Below are 16,388 nucleotides of genomic sequence, written 5' to 3'. Positions count from 1 at the left end.
TTGCTCCTCAAAAATTTTACCCAATTTGATCAAAAAATGACTCAATTATGACTTGAAACGTTAAGTTAATTTTTAACTATGCCATCTTTAAATACCTTTTAGGACATTTAAATCGAAGGTTTGAAGAAAAAACATCAAATTCAATCAAAATAATGCAGTAGAGTCTGAAAAAAATTCAGTACATTCGTAAACAACCTCAGACATGAAAATGAGGCTAAAATCTTACCTGAGAGCACTATACTCCATGAGAACAATGATTTTTGTCCATGACGTCATATGCACGGAATAATCCACACTTGACAGATTAAGGGTTACAATCAGTTTTTTTCATTTGTAATCTGGTTATTAGATTTTCTTTATAATTTGCATGCAACGAGCTTGTAACGACACTCACAAGTTAACACCAATTTACTAACAATTGAACAGAGATCTTTAATTATCTCTTGTTGAAGGTTCACTTGTTTATCTAGAATTTCCTTTGTTAAAAATCAATTTTTTCAATATTCCAGTTACTTATTTCCTAAAGTATTTTCTTGCCAAATTTTGTGAAATTCTAATGTGTGGTTCTCAAGAAATAGGCATATTTCTGAGAAAGCAGTTTTCCATTCAATTGCAATTTTTTGACTTACTATGCATGCGCTGCATTTAACTGGGTTCTTTTGGCAATGACGATAAAGCTGAGAATTGCTGGGTTCTTTGCACCGTTAACTTTTCTAACATGTCTTTGTAATAAAAGATTAAAGCCCTCAATACACTGCGCCAACTGTGGAGAAAAATAGCACATGATAGTGTGGATACATGTTGAGTAAATAAAATGACCGCTCTATTGACGGCATGTTTGTTTTTTTTTGCAATTCTTGTGCGCGCGCTGAATTGCATCAGAAAAAGCATGTGCGAAAACTGTGTTTGGCCACCTTAATTGAGCAATGACTATAGCTTTTAAGCAGCATGGGGTTTCTTGTTTAGTTGAGTGATATGGCATTGCACAGCATAAAACCCCTCTTTGCCAGGGGATTAGGGAATAGTACACTTGGTGTATTCTTGCCACCTGTTTGCTTACTTAATTAAGGATATTGTTGGGAGAATTCACATCTTTATATGATTATGTGGAGTTTAAGTGCTTAAAGAAGCTGATTGCTAGCAGATATTGCCTTTCTGATTTGTGATATGAACCAGTTATATTGCGCTTGGTGGGTACAGCATTGACTCCTTTTGAACTCTTTAACACCTGTTATTTATCAATGTGCAACTTTTGCTTACAATTTCAATAAATTACATCCGTGAAACAGGTCTTAAGAGCAGTGATAGTGAACAGTGGTTCCCATTTTTGGCCGTCGGTAACCTGACAGGTTACTGACACATTACAGACAATCAGCAAACAGTGTTAAATAGACCAAAAACAGAGTCAAAACTTTTCCAGTTAAAACAGCAAATTAAAAATCTCTGGATTGCACCGTTTGTACTTATCTACTTGATTCTATTTAGACTCAGCCTCCCGGTTAGCTCAATTGATAGAGCGCTGGACTGATGTGTGGGAGGTCGTGGGTTCGAGCCCCGGCCAGACCAACACTCAAGGTCTTAAAATAATTGAGAAGAATATGCTGCCTTTCTATAACATCAAGAAATGGTTTAGATATTCTTGTCTTCTCGGATAGGGACGAATAAATGGAGGTCCCATCTCCTGCAGGGTTAGGGGTAGGAGACGTTAATTTCCCACGCACGAGATTACTGTGTGGTGGATATCCTTCCCTGGGGTGGGATGGGTGGGTGTTGTCTTGCGATTACATGAGCCTCTGGCTCGGGCAATATGGGCAACCATGCCCCATGCAAAGACATTAAACTTGATTACAGGAACTGTAAAATAAGCTTGTTAGACCCATCTTCCAATTGTACGTACCAAAATTTAGTGGTAAATTTGGTACCTATTTCTAATATCCTTGTTTGTACGCAAAAATACTTCTGTCCTCCATTTTGGGGTTGTAAATAAGCAGAGCCAAAGGAAGGTTTTCAATTGCCCTATAATGCATTTCAAAACTATGGTTAACAGTACCAGGGAATTGGGAACTAGAACAACTTTTCAATATGGCAGATAAATGAAATCAAACCAATTGGGCAACTTTCACTAGCTAGCAAATGCAAAGAAGCTGTCAAAAGCCATAATAGTTATTGAAAGTAAAGTGTAAGGTATCTTTTTGAAATGACTTTTCCCCTTTTCGTGTAGTTTTAGAAGCAATAGATAAGGAAATGTTTATGATCACTTCAGTCTATGACCCACTGACAGGTCACCAACTTTCGTCCAACAGTCAGCCGAAACTTTGGTGTGAAACATAACAAAAACTGTCAGTCAACAGGTGGCCGACTGTCAGCTGTCTGTTGGTCAACTGTTGACCAACAGATGGCCAACAGTTGGTGGCCAGTTGGGGGCTAACAGCTGGCTGACAGTTGCTCAACAGTATCTTTTGGAGACTGTTCTTTACTCTTACCCTTAAGAACAAATAAAATCTTTAAAGTGCCTATGAAGTAAAATTTTGTTTTGCATAATTTTGTAGCTTATTATGTCCTTATTAAGGAATGATAAAAGAAATTTCAAGAAAAGAAATTTGAATTGGCTTTTTGTTGGCTTGAAGTCCGTAAGTTAGACGTTATCGGTGTCTCTGGAAACTGGGAACAAGTTTTGCTCTGATGACATAGTCGGTGGTTCTGGCGCTTTGTTTAAGCTTTTGTTTGTCATCTTCAGAACCACCAACTACGTCACTTCCTTTGTAAGATGAGATTTGACAACGCTCAAAATGGACCCATATCAGATTGCAAAATCCAAACTTTGAGGTTCATAAAATAATACAAGACAGTTCTTTTGGTCGGTCAAAATCGCTTAGCTGTGTTCGTCACGACATAAGCAAACAAACTGGGCAAAAAAGCTTTTACTTCATAGGCACTGTAATGGAGTGTTGTTTTGATGTAAAACCAAATTCCCTTCACTTGTTTACAAAGAAACATATATAGGAGAGAGAGAGAAGAATTGTGATACAGATACAGTTACAGAAAAGCTCTTAAATTGACTATCCCAAGCTACAATTAATGAATTACAGTTTTTGACTTAGCAACCTTCTAATCGCCTCCCGGTTTGCTCAACTGGTTAGAGCACTGGATTGTTGTGCGGGAGGTTGAGGTGGATGGTTCGAGCCCTGGCTGGACCAACACTCAAGGTCTTAAAATAACTGAGGAGAATGCGCTACCTTTCTATAATATCAAGAAATGGATGGGTGCTCTAGTCTTCTGGGATAAGGATGAATAAACCGTTGGTCCCGTCTCCCGCATCTATTAAGTAGTTAACCCTATTGGGTCCAAAGCCCTCAGCCCAGACCACCCCTGAAAATCCAGACAAAATGGCTGTCAAATTAAAAAAAACCATGTGGTCCAAACAAATTTACCATTTTATGTCTTGGTTTTACCCTTCAGCAGTGAAACTTTAAAACATGATTGCCAATACAATAAAGAATTACTTAAACTGCTTAAATCCTGAAGATGTATGTTATGCTTTTTTAAAAAAAATATTAAAGTATGGACATCAAGTAAACAAAGTGACCATCACTGTACTACCTACTATGTAGAAGGAAATGAAAACATCTTAAAACCACGGTAAGTCTCAATTGCTGCTTTTAACTCAGCAGAAATGCAAACAAAAAGAATCAGTCAAAAAAATTTTGCATTAAAACAGGCCATCTCACGGGTAAGAGAGTGAAATTCGTAAGTTTTCTTGCACAGATCAAATTTGAATTTACCGCCAGTGCTGACATCAGTGAACGTCACGAGGTAAAAAAAAAACTAGAAGTTACGAGTTAAGCCTACACAGACCTGGCAGAAAATTGTCTTTGGAACTATTGAAGAATGAAATAACTATCGATTGAATAGAACCCTTTCAGTTAGAGGACTAGGAACAACGCTTAGATTATACCAAACAAAGAAAGTTGTTTTATCTTTGACCAGTTCGCTACTCGCAAAGTGAAGGTGAAATGAAATTAGGCTTTACAGCGTAATACAGCGCTCCAAAGAACGAAAAAAAAAAACAAGGTACAATTTAAGAACAAAGGTTAAGTGTTTTTTAAGAGTTAATTTCCTCCGTGCTATTTTGAAAAGCAGGAGAGTTCGCCACGCATTTGCTGACATAATGCAACGCCGCATTGCTCACAAGCATATGTTTCGAAGGCGTGTCTATCACTTCGCTTTCTCCCATCGTCGATGAAAAGATTAAGGAAATCTTTCGATGTTGCACCCTCGCCCAGATCTTTCGTTGGGCCATGAGGAAATTATGGTAAACTCTTCGATGTCGATTTCACTTAGTGTGTTTGACCATTGAACCCCAAAGGCATATCTTCGTTGTCACTATCTACTTCATCATCTTCTTCTTCTTCTTTGCTAGCGAAAATATGGACATCAGAGTTTGTTCCCCCTTAGTGCTTGCCGAAATCAAAGATCTACCCGATTTCTCGATCAACATCACGCAGATTTTTCTTGTAGCCTTCTCTGCCGTTCCTGTCGAATTTCAGCCACTTCGAGAGGGAAAAACCAGGAGAGATTTCTTCTTCATCGGAAGAGCGCGAAGTATCGTCAAATCCGCGAGAAGCCATGCTAAAATACTGAATGCTATTTTCAAAAATTCGCTAAAAATCACACACGAATCGCAGAATGAAAAACATAACTTCAAATGAAAGGTTAATTTATGCAGGTCACGTTCCGATATATTTCAATACCCAGGGGACTACGGTTTCTTAGCTACAGCCAATAAAAAAGAGTCATATCTGACAGGGCGCATGAGGGCGCACTGGATTTTCAGAGGGGTTTTATTTCCGGGCGCATGAGGGCGCACCCGACGTCAATGGGTTAATTTGGTTAGGCAGGGGACGTTAAAGAACCCACTCACGAGATTACTGTGATGTGGTCTGGCCTGTTTACTGGGAATTGGGGGGAGGGGCATCTTCAAATAAAGTTTCTTTCGAATGTTTGTAAACTGCTGATGCAGTCCGGCCGAAGTCCCCCGAAAAGTGTTGTGATGCACATTTGATCATATCTTCATGTTAATTTGTGCAATATAAATATTAAATTATTATTATTATTATTATTATTATTAATAATAATACTAAGAGGGCTTTGGATCTATTGGGTCAAAACCTAAACTGTTTTAGAAAGTAAAAAATAGAATTCTTGTCAGTCTGTCTCCCATTGCACTGTGATAAGTAATAGACTGGCTGGTTAAAGCACTACACAAACCAGGTGAACTGCTTCTGTTAAAATTTCGTGAGTTGTTTCAAACACCTTTACATCTGATTCAGTTTTGTAACTACTCTGTTTGTTCATCTCTGATAACACAATGCTTTGTTCCCACAAAGCTGTCATTACAGGCATAAAGGGGAGTGAGAAGCAAACAAACTGAGCACCTATCTTTGAGCAGTCTTTTCATGAGCATTTGAATTCTCATGCAGAAAAAGTTGTCAATGATTTGTAAATTTATACATGGATGTGAAAGTTTTGAAATCTTTGCTGTCTGCAAAGTTTGCTCAGTTACATGTTGTATCACTATGATGGTTTATTGAGCACTTATGTGATTGTTCAATTGTTTTTTTAAGGAAATATGAAACCAATAGCAATGGAATCAGGAGAAAACAGAAAATAAGAGTTTTGCTGAAAACGATCGTGATTTTTATTTTACTATTATTTGGTAAAATCAAGCCAACAGTAAATGAGTATACCAGTTTCCATGCCAATTAAGAAAATATTTTACCCCACTAGTTTTATCATAATGAGTTTAGATATGGTGTGGTCATTGTGTATTTTAGAAGAATTGTTCTGAATTGTAGTGGACGTTTTGGACAAAGTAAGCCTTGAAATTCTCCAAGGCCTTCAAAATCAATCCTGATTCCTGTAAACTGAGAAAAAACTCAAAACGGCTGCTCACTTTCTCAGTCATGTTATTTAATAGGGAGGTGTAACTTTGTACAGCTTTCAATGCTGCTTTACTTTACAAAGGTGAGCATGATTTAGGGAAAAAATCTGAGATTTTCATTGGTATTTTTTGTAGTGTTTTTCTGCTGAGGACATTGCTAAAGAGATTGAAGAGGAAGAAGAGGGTCATCATGAAGGAGAGGGACACCATGGAGAAGAGGAAAGTCACCATCATAAAGAGGAAGAGAAACCCCTTCATCTGGAAGACTTTCAAATTGCGTGTGCCAGTATTGTGCTACATTTAGTACAAGGATATTGCATTGAGGAGGCACATGGACACAATGAGACTTCCTCCCTACCTTCGAGGCAGTTCTTCATAAAGGAGCTCTTTGAAAACAAGACACACCTCTCTGAGGGAGATTTGGAAGCAATTATGAAAGTTCTTAAAATTGGTAAAGCTGAGTCATCAAGTGGGGAGGATGCCCATGATCACGACGATGGTCACAAGCACCGACGAAGAAGATCTGCTGGATCCCTCTTGTCTACATCACTGGGATCAAAGACCCCTCATTCTGTTCATCGCCGTGCAGTTGATGAGCATGGTCATGGTCATGGGACTGGAACTGGAACTGTAAGGAACATAGTACTTAATTAACCCTTTAGCTCCCACAATCTGATTGTGAACTCTCCCCTCTAGCTACTAAACATTTCCTTGTACTTTAGTTACAAGAATTTGGTATTACAAGAATTTGGTATTACAGGGCTTCTCACTAATGGTAGCCAACCAGCCACAGACTAGTAGAAATTCAGTTTTGGCCAGTGGTTTTCGATTTCCACCAGCCAGTTTGGCTAACAAACAAACTGAAATTGTCGTAATAGCTAAGTTGTCACTAGCCACTTGGCTACTGGGCTGAAGGGATCAAGATAACCTCTACCTTATAAGTTTGAGTATTTTCATGATTGAGTTTTATGGAAGAAGTTATATGTTAATCACTGGGATTTAAGGCTTGTGTCAATCTTTTAAGTAACCACTACTCCTTGATTGTATTACAATATATTAGAGCCCATACAGCCAGCAAAGCTTGCTTGTTACCTGGCAGCATTTTACTAGATAAATTAGACATGAAATTATAACACAGCCAAAAGGAGAATTAAACTGATTGTGAAATTATAATTTTTTCCTGATGTTGATTACATGTTTGGTAAACTTATATTAAGTATGATAACTGTGTGAAACAACGGAATATTAAAGATGGCATATTATATCATTATGTTCACAGTGTTACTCTCTCGACGATATGCTTACAGTTTTTGGCATTGATCACATGATTGGTGCAGATCAATTTGACTTTAAAGAACTTTGCCCTGCTTTCATTCAACAAGCCAAAAGTGGACATTGCAATGAAGCTCACAAAGATGCACCAGCAACAGAGAAGAACATGGCAAAAAGTAAGTGTTCTTGAGTAATACTGTTACCTGTGTCTCACAGGTATTACATGTGTATTGTTTTTGTAGCTAACATTATTTGCCTCTCTGGCCATGCAATACATTTGTCCCCTCCTCCTGATTTCTCCTTTTTCCTCCATAGTTGTTTCTCAGTTTCCATAGCATGAAGCGAATAGGAGTATTTCAGCTCCCCCCCTGAATGTGGTGCTAGTCCATCGCATGGTTACCCCCAGCACTAAATTTACTGCTGCCATTTAAATACCTGGGTGAAGAGAGAGGCACTATAAAAATGAAGTGTCTTGCCTAAAAACATAACACAATGTCACCTGCCAGGGCTATAACCGTGAAGTCACCATGCCTGTTACATCTTTTTAAGTGTAATGATGTATATCATTTAAGAAAGACCAAAAGGTGATTTCCACAGGTAAGGTCATTCTGTGCACATCACAATGTTCAAAGATTTGAACCATTTTAATCTAACAATTGTTTCGCTTTCAGTATGGGGCTATGGTTTTATTGCTGTCACCTTCATCAGTCTCACATCCTTGGCTGGTGTGGCCATCATCCCATTTTTTGAGAACAGAATGTACAAGAATATCCTGGCCACCTTGGTTGCAGTCGCTGTTGGAACATTGGCTGGAGACGGTTTACTTCATTTGTTACCTCATGTAAGAACAGAAACCCTTTAAACCCTAGCATCTGTTTCTAAATTCTCCATACTGTTCTCTACACATTTCCTTTGGTACTGACAAGGAGAATTGTTTTAACAATCAAAGCTTGTAAGGGTCAATGATCATTTCCTTTTTTATCATGATTCCAATAAATGATTCAATAGCATTAGTGAAAGGAGAAATTAAATTCAAGTCACTTGCAGGGTTTTACAGGTTGATGATGATAAAGTTTTTTTAGAAATGATACTTTGTGCTATGAAGTAAAAGCAGAAATTGTTTACAACATGACTTTCAAATTATGAAATAGGAAGATCACTGTCTTCAAGTAAATTGAAATGATACCCTGGGAGAAGCTGCTCTTTACTCCTTTGCTTCCATGAGATGTAAGGTTTTTTGTATTTAAATTCTGGCAAACTAAATAGGGAATATATTTATATATGTTATTTACCAATGAAAGAAGACATAACTTACTTTACCATGATTCAGGGCTTGACACTAACTTTTCAACTTACTAGCCAAGTGGCTATTGACATCTTAGATGTAACAACAGTTTCAGTTTGTTTACTAGCCAAACTGGTCAGTGGAAATCGCAAACCATCAGCCAAAACTGAATTTCTACCAGTCTGTGGCTTGTTGGCTACTGTTAGTGTCAAGTTTAACTAATGTGCAAGCTTGTGAGCCAGAGCTATTTTTTGCGGGCCTTGAGTCTTTTCTTGCAAGCCACTGTTTTTTTTCTATATGTTTCCATTTTCTATCCTTTTTTTTTATTCTAACAGTCTTTGGCTCCTCTCCGGAAAGCATTTGAAGGTGAAAATCTGAAAAATATTTAATAAACAAACTATAGCATGAATTGTCATTTGTACCCTATTCATGCACTTATGCACTCATTTACAACCAGGGAGGATTTATTGCTGCCGGAACATCAGCATAGTCAGCAGCAATTTTTTTTCAGCATCTAAGCTCATAATTTCTGTTGATATCTCTGTAAAACAGTGCGAAACTGCCTCTTTTAAAAGTCAGGACAGTCTAATACACCACCTAGACCACTATCATATACCAAAGATAACTTTTAAAAACTTCTGGGTTTTTTAATTATTCAAAAGTGATTTGATTCAGCAGCAACAAAACCAGACAAAAGCAAGATACTTGGCAGGCTGTCATTTCATTTTTATTCCCAACTAATCATGTGAAATAGTGAGTTTAACTGATGTAAGTGGTCAGTTTATCTGCCACATTGAGCGAGGCCAAATACAAGAAGGATCGAAGTAAATCACAACTCATCTCGTGTCAGACAAAACTCAGCTTGCTGTCGTTAGGATTTTTAACCCTTTAAAATACCTCCCAGATCTGATAATTAAAAGCAAAATGTGTAAAAAGTATTAGTACTCAAACATTTGCGTAATTTTATTAAAAAAAAAAAAAACTACTAAAGTGGAACAAATTAAATGAAAACAAGACTTACTATCCAGGAGAGAAGATTCCACCATATTTGCACTTTGCATAACAACACGTAGACCCCCTGTATTCAATACCATAAAAACACATTATGTCCATATTTGGATGTTTTTGGCAGGAACTTTTGGGGCTCGCAAAAATGGCTCCGGCTCACAGGCTTGCATAATAGCAACCCCCGTTGGTGTCAAGCCCTTATAATGATGATTTTTTCCCATTATGCAGGCATTTGGTATTCATGCACACCATGAGGGAGGTGCTGGCCATGAAGGTCATGAAGAAGAAGATAAAGGCTTTGTTTGGAAAGCTTTGGTTGTGCTGGCCTCTATTTATGCATTCTTTCTGTTTGAAACTGTGATGCGTCTGTGTTTGAAGAGTAAGGTTGGAGAACACAGCCACATTGATGCTGATGTTGAGGTGAGCAGACGTGATTCATTGGACAGTACATGTGCTGCAGTCTTTGTTTGTTCCTCTATCTTTTCTTTTAATGGCAAAATGAGATGTGTTAACATTAATCTCTCTGTTTCTTTGTTTTGTTTTGTTTTGTTTTTTTTCTTCAAGCCTGAAATCAGGAGTTCTTTGTTATCCTCACAATGATTACATGACCAGAAAATGTTTTCTGCACTGAAACTAAGTGTTATTGTCCCTCTTTGCAGCTGCCTGGCCCTTCCAGTCGGCATATGAGCTTCAAAAACAAAAGGAAGTGTTCCAGTTTGGAGCACCATGAAGGTGTACCACCTATTGCAAATCATCATGAAGAAGCACCACCTGTGGACAATGGTGGCACTGTTTTGACAAATGTGGTAAGCAGAATGTTAATAGGTTTTTATTTAGATTGTCTGTAGGTTGGAGAACAACATGCTGTACTTCACTCTACCCAAGTTAATATATAAATGTATAAATGGACACTTGTGAACAGTTAGCTCAAGCTTTTATCAAGTGAAATCTTCACAGGGGATTTAAGCACCTCCATCAGATATCTAAAATGTAGAGGTATGCTGTGGAAATTGGGAAAGAATTTGAATATGGGGACCAATTTATATGGCTTGTGTGTAAATATTGCTTTTAGTCCTTAAAGAGATTAAGGAAGTAAAGGAGAATGGCAATCAGAATTCAGATGCGAAGGGTCATAACAGAATTAGGCTTTGGGTAGTGCATCAACCCCAGAAAAAACCCCACTGAAAGCACTCAGCTCAGTTAAGGCTACATGATTACAGTAAAATTGCATGATAGAAAACCCTCTAAAAGTCATCAGGTCAGAGTACAATGCAGAGGATGTGGCCCTGATGCTAATTTGAAAACTAAGAGTTATAAGAGAATCCTAAAAAAAATAATTCTTGAACTTTTTGACTCCTAAGAGTGGCAAGCATGTAATTCCTCCTTGCAATAATCATTCCAAATCACACACCTTAAGGCATGAGAATAAAGGAAATGATCACCAACTAAAGAAGCTGTTGATTGTTGAAAAAATTCTCCTTGTCAGCACTTTAGGAAATGTACAGAGAATAGTAGTGAGAATATCCAGACTGATGTTAGTGTATAAAGGGCGTGCCTTTTTAAATTCTGAATTACAAATGTGATGTGTTAAAAGTTTACCGTATCTATCCATGTATAATTCGAACCCCATTTTCAAGGTCAAAAATCAGATTTTTCATAATTTCTAGTAAAGAAATATTCAGACCGATAGAAATTTCCCAAATGGCTGATCTCTTATTTCTGAGAATGTATTGAAAACACGGTGAATTACAGGAAAAACTGCAGAGCAAAATGTGTGCAGTGAAGTTTAGTAGCACTTGTTTACATCACCTTGATTCACGATTGTAGCATATATGAGCAGTTTGATTTACTGGAGAAGTAATTTACCATATTTTGTAAAGTGCTTTGAAAATGAAATCTTCATGCATTTAAATAACCTTTTGAAAGGAGATTTAGTAGACTGAAGGAACACCAAAGAGCTTCGAAGGATCGCTTGATGAAAACTCATGCCATCTTGGAAACTACACAATATAATTGGTCCACGTGCATAACAAACAAGATCGTGCAAGAAAACAGCTTTTGCCAGGTCACTAAGCCACTGTAATCGTTCAATGAAAATGAGAATTCAGCACCAAAAACAGCAGCGAAGCTGTAAGGAAGAATGTCTGCTCTACAGATCAGAAGATACAATAGAAATTAGCCCCACAAGGTTTCTGTTTAAGCCACATAAAATTTGTTATTTCAAATTTTTTTGTTGATGAAGAACATGCTGAAAACTAATGAAACTCAAAAATGATTAGAACTGTTTTTGTGAACTCAGTTTTCCTAATGGACTTCAGGCAATTGTTATGCTAATTTCTTGGATTGCTTGGGTCAGATCTTTGTCTATGATCTGTGTATAAGTCGAGGGTGATTTTTTGGGTTGATTTTTCAGTCATAAAGGGTCGACTTATATACCGATAAATGCAGTATTTAATTTACTTTAATTTAAAAATCTTTAAACTCTAAGGTTTGGTTGATCTTCATTGAATTGAAGTTTAAATGAAAGCCTGTAATCTTTTATTGCTAAAGGAGGGTCCTACAGCATACTACAACTCCAGTCCTTTGTGTACATTCCATTCACACAGTGTCTATGAGCATGTTTCTAGTTCAGATACTGAAGGGGGTGATTATCAGGTAACATGACAACTGACAATATCATTTTGTGTTCATTAATAGTGTAGTAATTTGATAATAATGGTAAACTTTGAACGATCTTACCTCCCAAGCTGTTGATTCTGACTTGGGAAAAATTTTCTTAGTATACTCTTGAATGTTGTTATGTGTAGAAGTGATGTGCTCTCATCAAATAAGTGATTGGAACTGTTTAAGGAAAGCTCCTCAGTTTTCAACTTAACCAAGCAATGAATAATGTGCTTTGTACAATGCATGATTGCTGAAACAGTGAATTTTTTAAATTGATGAGACTGAATTTGTCACAAATTTTTATAAAGTTAATGAACTATTGACCAACAAGGTATGTTAACAAAGGGCTGCTTAAGATTTCCTGTGTATGATCAATAAATAATAAGCCACAATTACTGGTTACATCATGCAGTTGCAACTGGGATAAGCACTGACAGGGTGGGCCTTGTAGCTGATAAATTGATGTTCCCTTTACTCACGGAAATTTTCTACAATTCAAAAGTGTTTTAATGGCGCTACATTGGTATTAGGCAATTTTCTCAGAAGATTTTAAACTGCAGCTAGACAGTTCTAACATCCAGTTGGTGATTATAAACAGCACTCACTGCTGAAGAGTCATGTAAGCTGAAATTTCCCCTATGCATGTACAAAGAAGATATATATTTTTTTTAACCAGAATACCAATGGTGAGGTCAAAGGGGATGGAGCTGTAGCCCTTCAAGATGTTTCAGGCAAACCCAAGAAAAGTCTGAAATCCATCTTGTTACGCCGTTCAGTACTCAGCGATGAAGAAGGAATTAAAAAACCTCTGAGTAAGGTAGCAGCTGTTGCTTGGATGATCATAATAGGTGATACTCTTCATAACATTGGCGATGGCTTAGCCATTGGTGCAGCATTCTCATCAGGAGGGAATTCTGGTGTGTCTGGCGGCGTAAGTACGTCAATAGCTGTGTTTTGCCACGAGTTGCCGCATGAACTTGGTAAGAAAATCTTTATGATGCTCATGCTTACAACCTGATCATTTTGTAATATTGCTACTTACATGAATGGTTAGATTCTTTGTTTTTCTTGTTGTTTTTATTTTAATTTTTTCCCAAAATTTTTTTCTGATTGATCTGCAATCCCATGCAAGATCCAATCTGTGATCCCATCTGATTTTGTCAATGCCAGATCATTTGAACAGTTGAATGACTGGCATTAAAATTTTTTTTTCAATTTGCAGGTGATTTTGCAGTTCTACTGACGGCTGGCATGTCTGTTAAGATGGCATTGTTAGCAAATTTCGTGTCAGCCTGTTCTTGCTATATTGGCTTGGTAATTGGCATTTCTGTTGGTCAGCAGGCTGATGTGCGATTGTGGATCTTTGCCATTGCTGGAGGAATTTTCCTTTACGTAGCTTTGGTGGACATGGTAAGACATATTTACTTTAGAATTTGACATACTTCATGTGCCAGACATGGAGGGCTATTGTCAGTAGGAAGCATTTTGAATTGTAGATCCAAAGGTGCAGGGTTTTGGTTCCCAGGCCAGGTCACCATGTTGTTTCTTGGGTAGGAGTTTGAGTGGGTACTAGTCCACTGTGAGGGAAACCTGGCAAGATACTAGAGGAGGGTTGTGGTAACCTTGGGCAGACTTACAAACTATCCATGTGGTAACCATCATACCAATGAAAGGGGATAAGCTATTACTGCCAAGCAAGTCAGTCTCTGACATGCGATCTTATCACAGTTTGGATGTTTCACCCGGCCTCAGCCCAGTGTGGGGAAGAGAGACTTAAGCTTTCATAGGACCCGTTAGTTAATAGGTTCACTTTTTTTTATCACAGGTAACCACACTTCTGCTTATTATTGCTTAAAGAAATTTATGCCTTGAGGTACAATATGCTCTACTTTTTAGTTCAGAGCTAACGTAACAACTCATATTTATTGCAGCTTCCAGAGCTGATGCACAGCGAGTCATTGCAGACTGAACCAGCAGTGACATTCATTTGTCAAAACTTTGGCATGCTACTTGGAATTGGGATTATGTTGGTGATATCCTTGTATGAGGAAGATCTAATGGCTGTAACTTGGTAGTGAACATTTGCCCTTGTCAAATTGTTGTTCTACAAAGTAGTAAAAGATTTCCTGGGGCTATTCAGTGTTTTAGTGAAGTACAGATTAGGATATTTTTAATGTTTTTTTTGCAGGTGTTTGTTTGATTGGATAAGTGAGTGACATGATTGGCACAAGTCCTTTCTTATGAATATATTGTTTGTTCTTTCTAATTAAGGTGGCTGAACACAGTTTTTGATACCTTTGTTTCTTTCACCATTTTCTCTAAAACCCTTGATCTCTCGGTCGCCAAAACTGGCAGCAAGCAAGTTAACAACACAAACTTTGTTTGTTTGATAGTTAAGCTGATGTATGTGCTGTTGCCATGGTGACATGAATAGATATAAACAGGCAATTAAAATCAGTTTTGTTACTTTGTAGAAAATCTAGGCATTAGATTTTCTTTATAATTTGCATACAACGAGCTTGTAACGATACTGACAAGTTAACATAACACCATTTTGCTAACAATTTAACAGAGAGATCTTTAATTATCTCTTGTTGAAGGTTCACTCAATTTTCTAGAATTTCCTTTGTTTAAAATAATTTTGTTTATCAATACTCCAGTTTCTTATTTCTTTAAGTATTTTCGTGCCAAATTTCAGGAAATTCTAATGAGTGGTTCTCAAGAAATAGGCATATTCCTGAGAAAGCAATTTTCATTCAATTGCAATTTTTTGACTTACTATGCATGAGCTGCATTTAACTGGGTTCTTTCGGTGATGACGAAAAAGCTGAGAATTGCTGGGTTCTTTGCACCGTTAACTTTTCTAACATATCTTTGTTATAAAAGATTACAGCCTTCAATACACTGCGCTAACTATAGAGAAAAGTATAGCACAGATAGTGCGGGTATGTGTTGAGTAAATAAAATGACCGCTCTATTGACGGCATGTTTGTTTTTTTCAATCCCTGTGCACGCGCTGAATTGCATCAGCAAAAGCGCACTCAAAAACTGTGTTCAGCCACCTTAAAGAGTGCAGTAGAGTGAATGTGATGAATGAGTTGAATGTTGAGTTAGTAACGCTGGCTTTGCTGTGATATTCTTATAACTAGTTATTTGACTTGTCGAGTTTTTTAGAGCATTCCTTCTGTTAAACAAGCCCAGTAGGAACAACAAATTATCTTGTATTTATCATAGTAAAGAAAGAGCTTTCATCAAAATTCAGCCAAATTTTTTTCCAAGTTAGAAAGGTGTTTAGTGGATTTTGTAGGGGACAAAATTTTGAATCTGTTAACTCTCATAGAAAGTGGAAATACTCTGTTATAACTACCTGAACTATAAGATTTTAGACATTCTTGTATTTTGATTGCCTGAAATCATTTAGCATCAATTATTACACTTTGAATTTTTTACTTCATATGTGCCATATGATGAACAGATGTAAAAAAAAAAAAACAATTTTGTCCCAAATTATCTTATTTCATTTGTTATGCAAGCATAAAATAGCATGATTAAAATAAGCACATTGAAAATTGCAACTGACAAGTACTTAAGCATTTCCCAATGTTGATTACTATTTATATCTGTGCAAAACTGCATGAAACATCTGGGAATTTATCGATCCTTTAACTCTTATGAGTGACCAAGACTGAATTTCTCCCTACAATGTCATTACAATATCTAACAGACAAGTGAGTAAGAAAAATATCAGTTAGGGAATATTTGGTTGATCTAATACCAAATTCTCTGAACTGCTTTCATAAGAACTGTATGGCTGATAGTAAGGAGATTTACTATTGAGATCTTGGCAGTAAAAGGTTAAAAGCTGGTACATGAGAAGACCATACTGTTTGAATTTAGTCACAAAATATGGAGAACAATTTAGGTGTTTATATTTACAGTACTTCTGTTCTACAGTTTTTTTGATATATTCAACAAAATAAGGTTGGGCTTTTAGTCACCATCATCAATATACCGCTTTTTAAATAGAATGAAGTAAGGAGTAAAGGAAGGTGTATTTAATGCTCTAAGAGTAATCTTAGTAATCATATTTAAACAGAAAGTTTCTTTTAGAAGATGACGATACTCTTATCTGAAGTACATTTATCTAGCCGGTATTTTGTGCATCAGACTAAAGGAAATCATCAAAAGAGACGAAATAAAGTTTGTTTTTTTACTGCA

General features: G+C 37.0%; 1 protein-coding gene across 2 annotated transcripts in view; it reads left to right on the top strand.

Moving 5' to 3' along the window:
- LOC111341474 (metal cation symporter ZIP14) overlaps positions 1-16,388 on the top strand; it is a 20,689-nt gene extending 4,301 nt beyond the window's left edge. Inside the window, exons 3-11 of one of the 2 annotated variants that reach the window (XM_022948455.2) lie at positions 6,077-6,571; positions 7,221-7,389; positions 7,885-8,054; positions 9,735-9,926; positions 10,166-10,312; positions 12,057-12,161; positions 12,847-13,150; positions 13,393-13,580; positions 14,102-16,388. In XM_022948455.2, the coding sequence (XP_022804190.2) occupies positions 6,077-6,571; positions 7,221-7,389; positions 7,885-8,054; positions 9,735-9,926; positions 10,166-10,312; positions 12,057-12,161; positions 12,847-13,150; positions 13,393-13,580; positions 14,102-14,245 (1,914 nt within the window). In that variant the 3' untranslated portion in view covers positions 14,246-16,388. The remainder of the gene's footprint in view (positions 1-6,076; positions 6,572-7,220; positions 7,390-7,884; positions 8,055-9,734; positions 9,927-10,165; positions 10,313-12,056; positions 12,162-12,846; positions 13,151-13,392; positions 13,581-14,101) is intronic. The other variant, XM_022948463.2, reaches the window with a different exon arrangement.

The sequence above is a fragment of the Stylophora pistillata genome, chromosome 12, assembly GCF_964205215.1.
Source record: "Stylophora pistillata chromosome 12, jaStyPist1.2, whole genome shotgun sequence".
NCBI classification, from domain to species: domain Eukaryota; kingdom Metazoa; phylum Cnidaria; class Anthozoa; order Scleractinia; family Pocilloporidae; genus Stylophora; species Stylophora pistillata.
The sequence above is the reverse complement of the archived record's forward strand: the minus strand, read 5'-3'. Positions and strand labels throughout refer to the sequence as shown.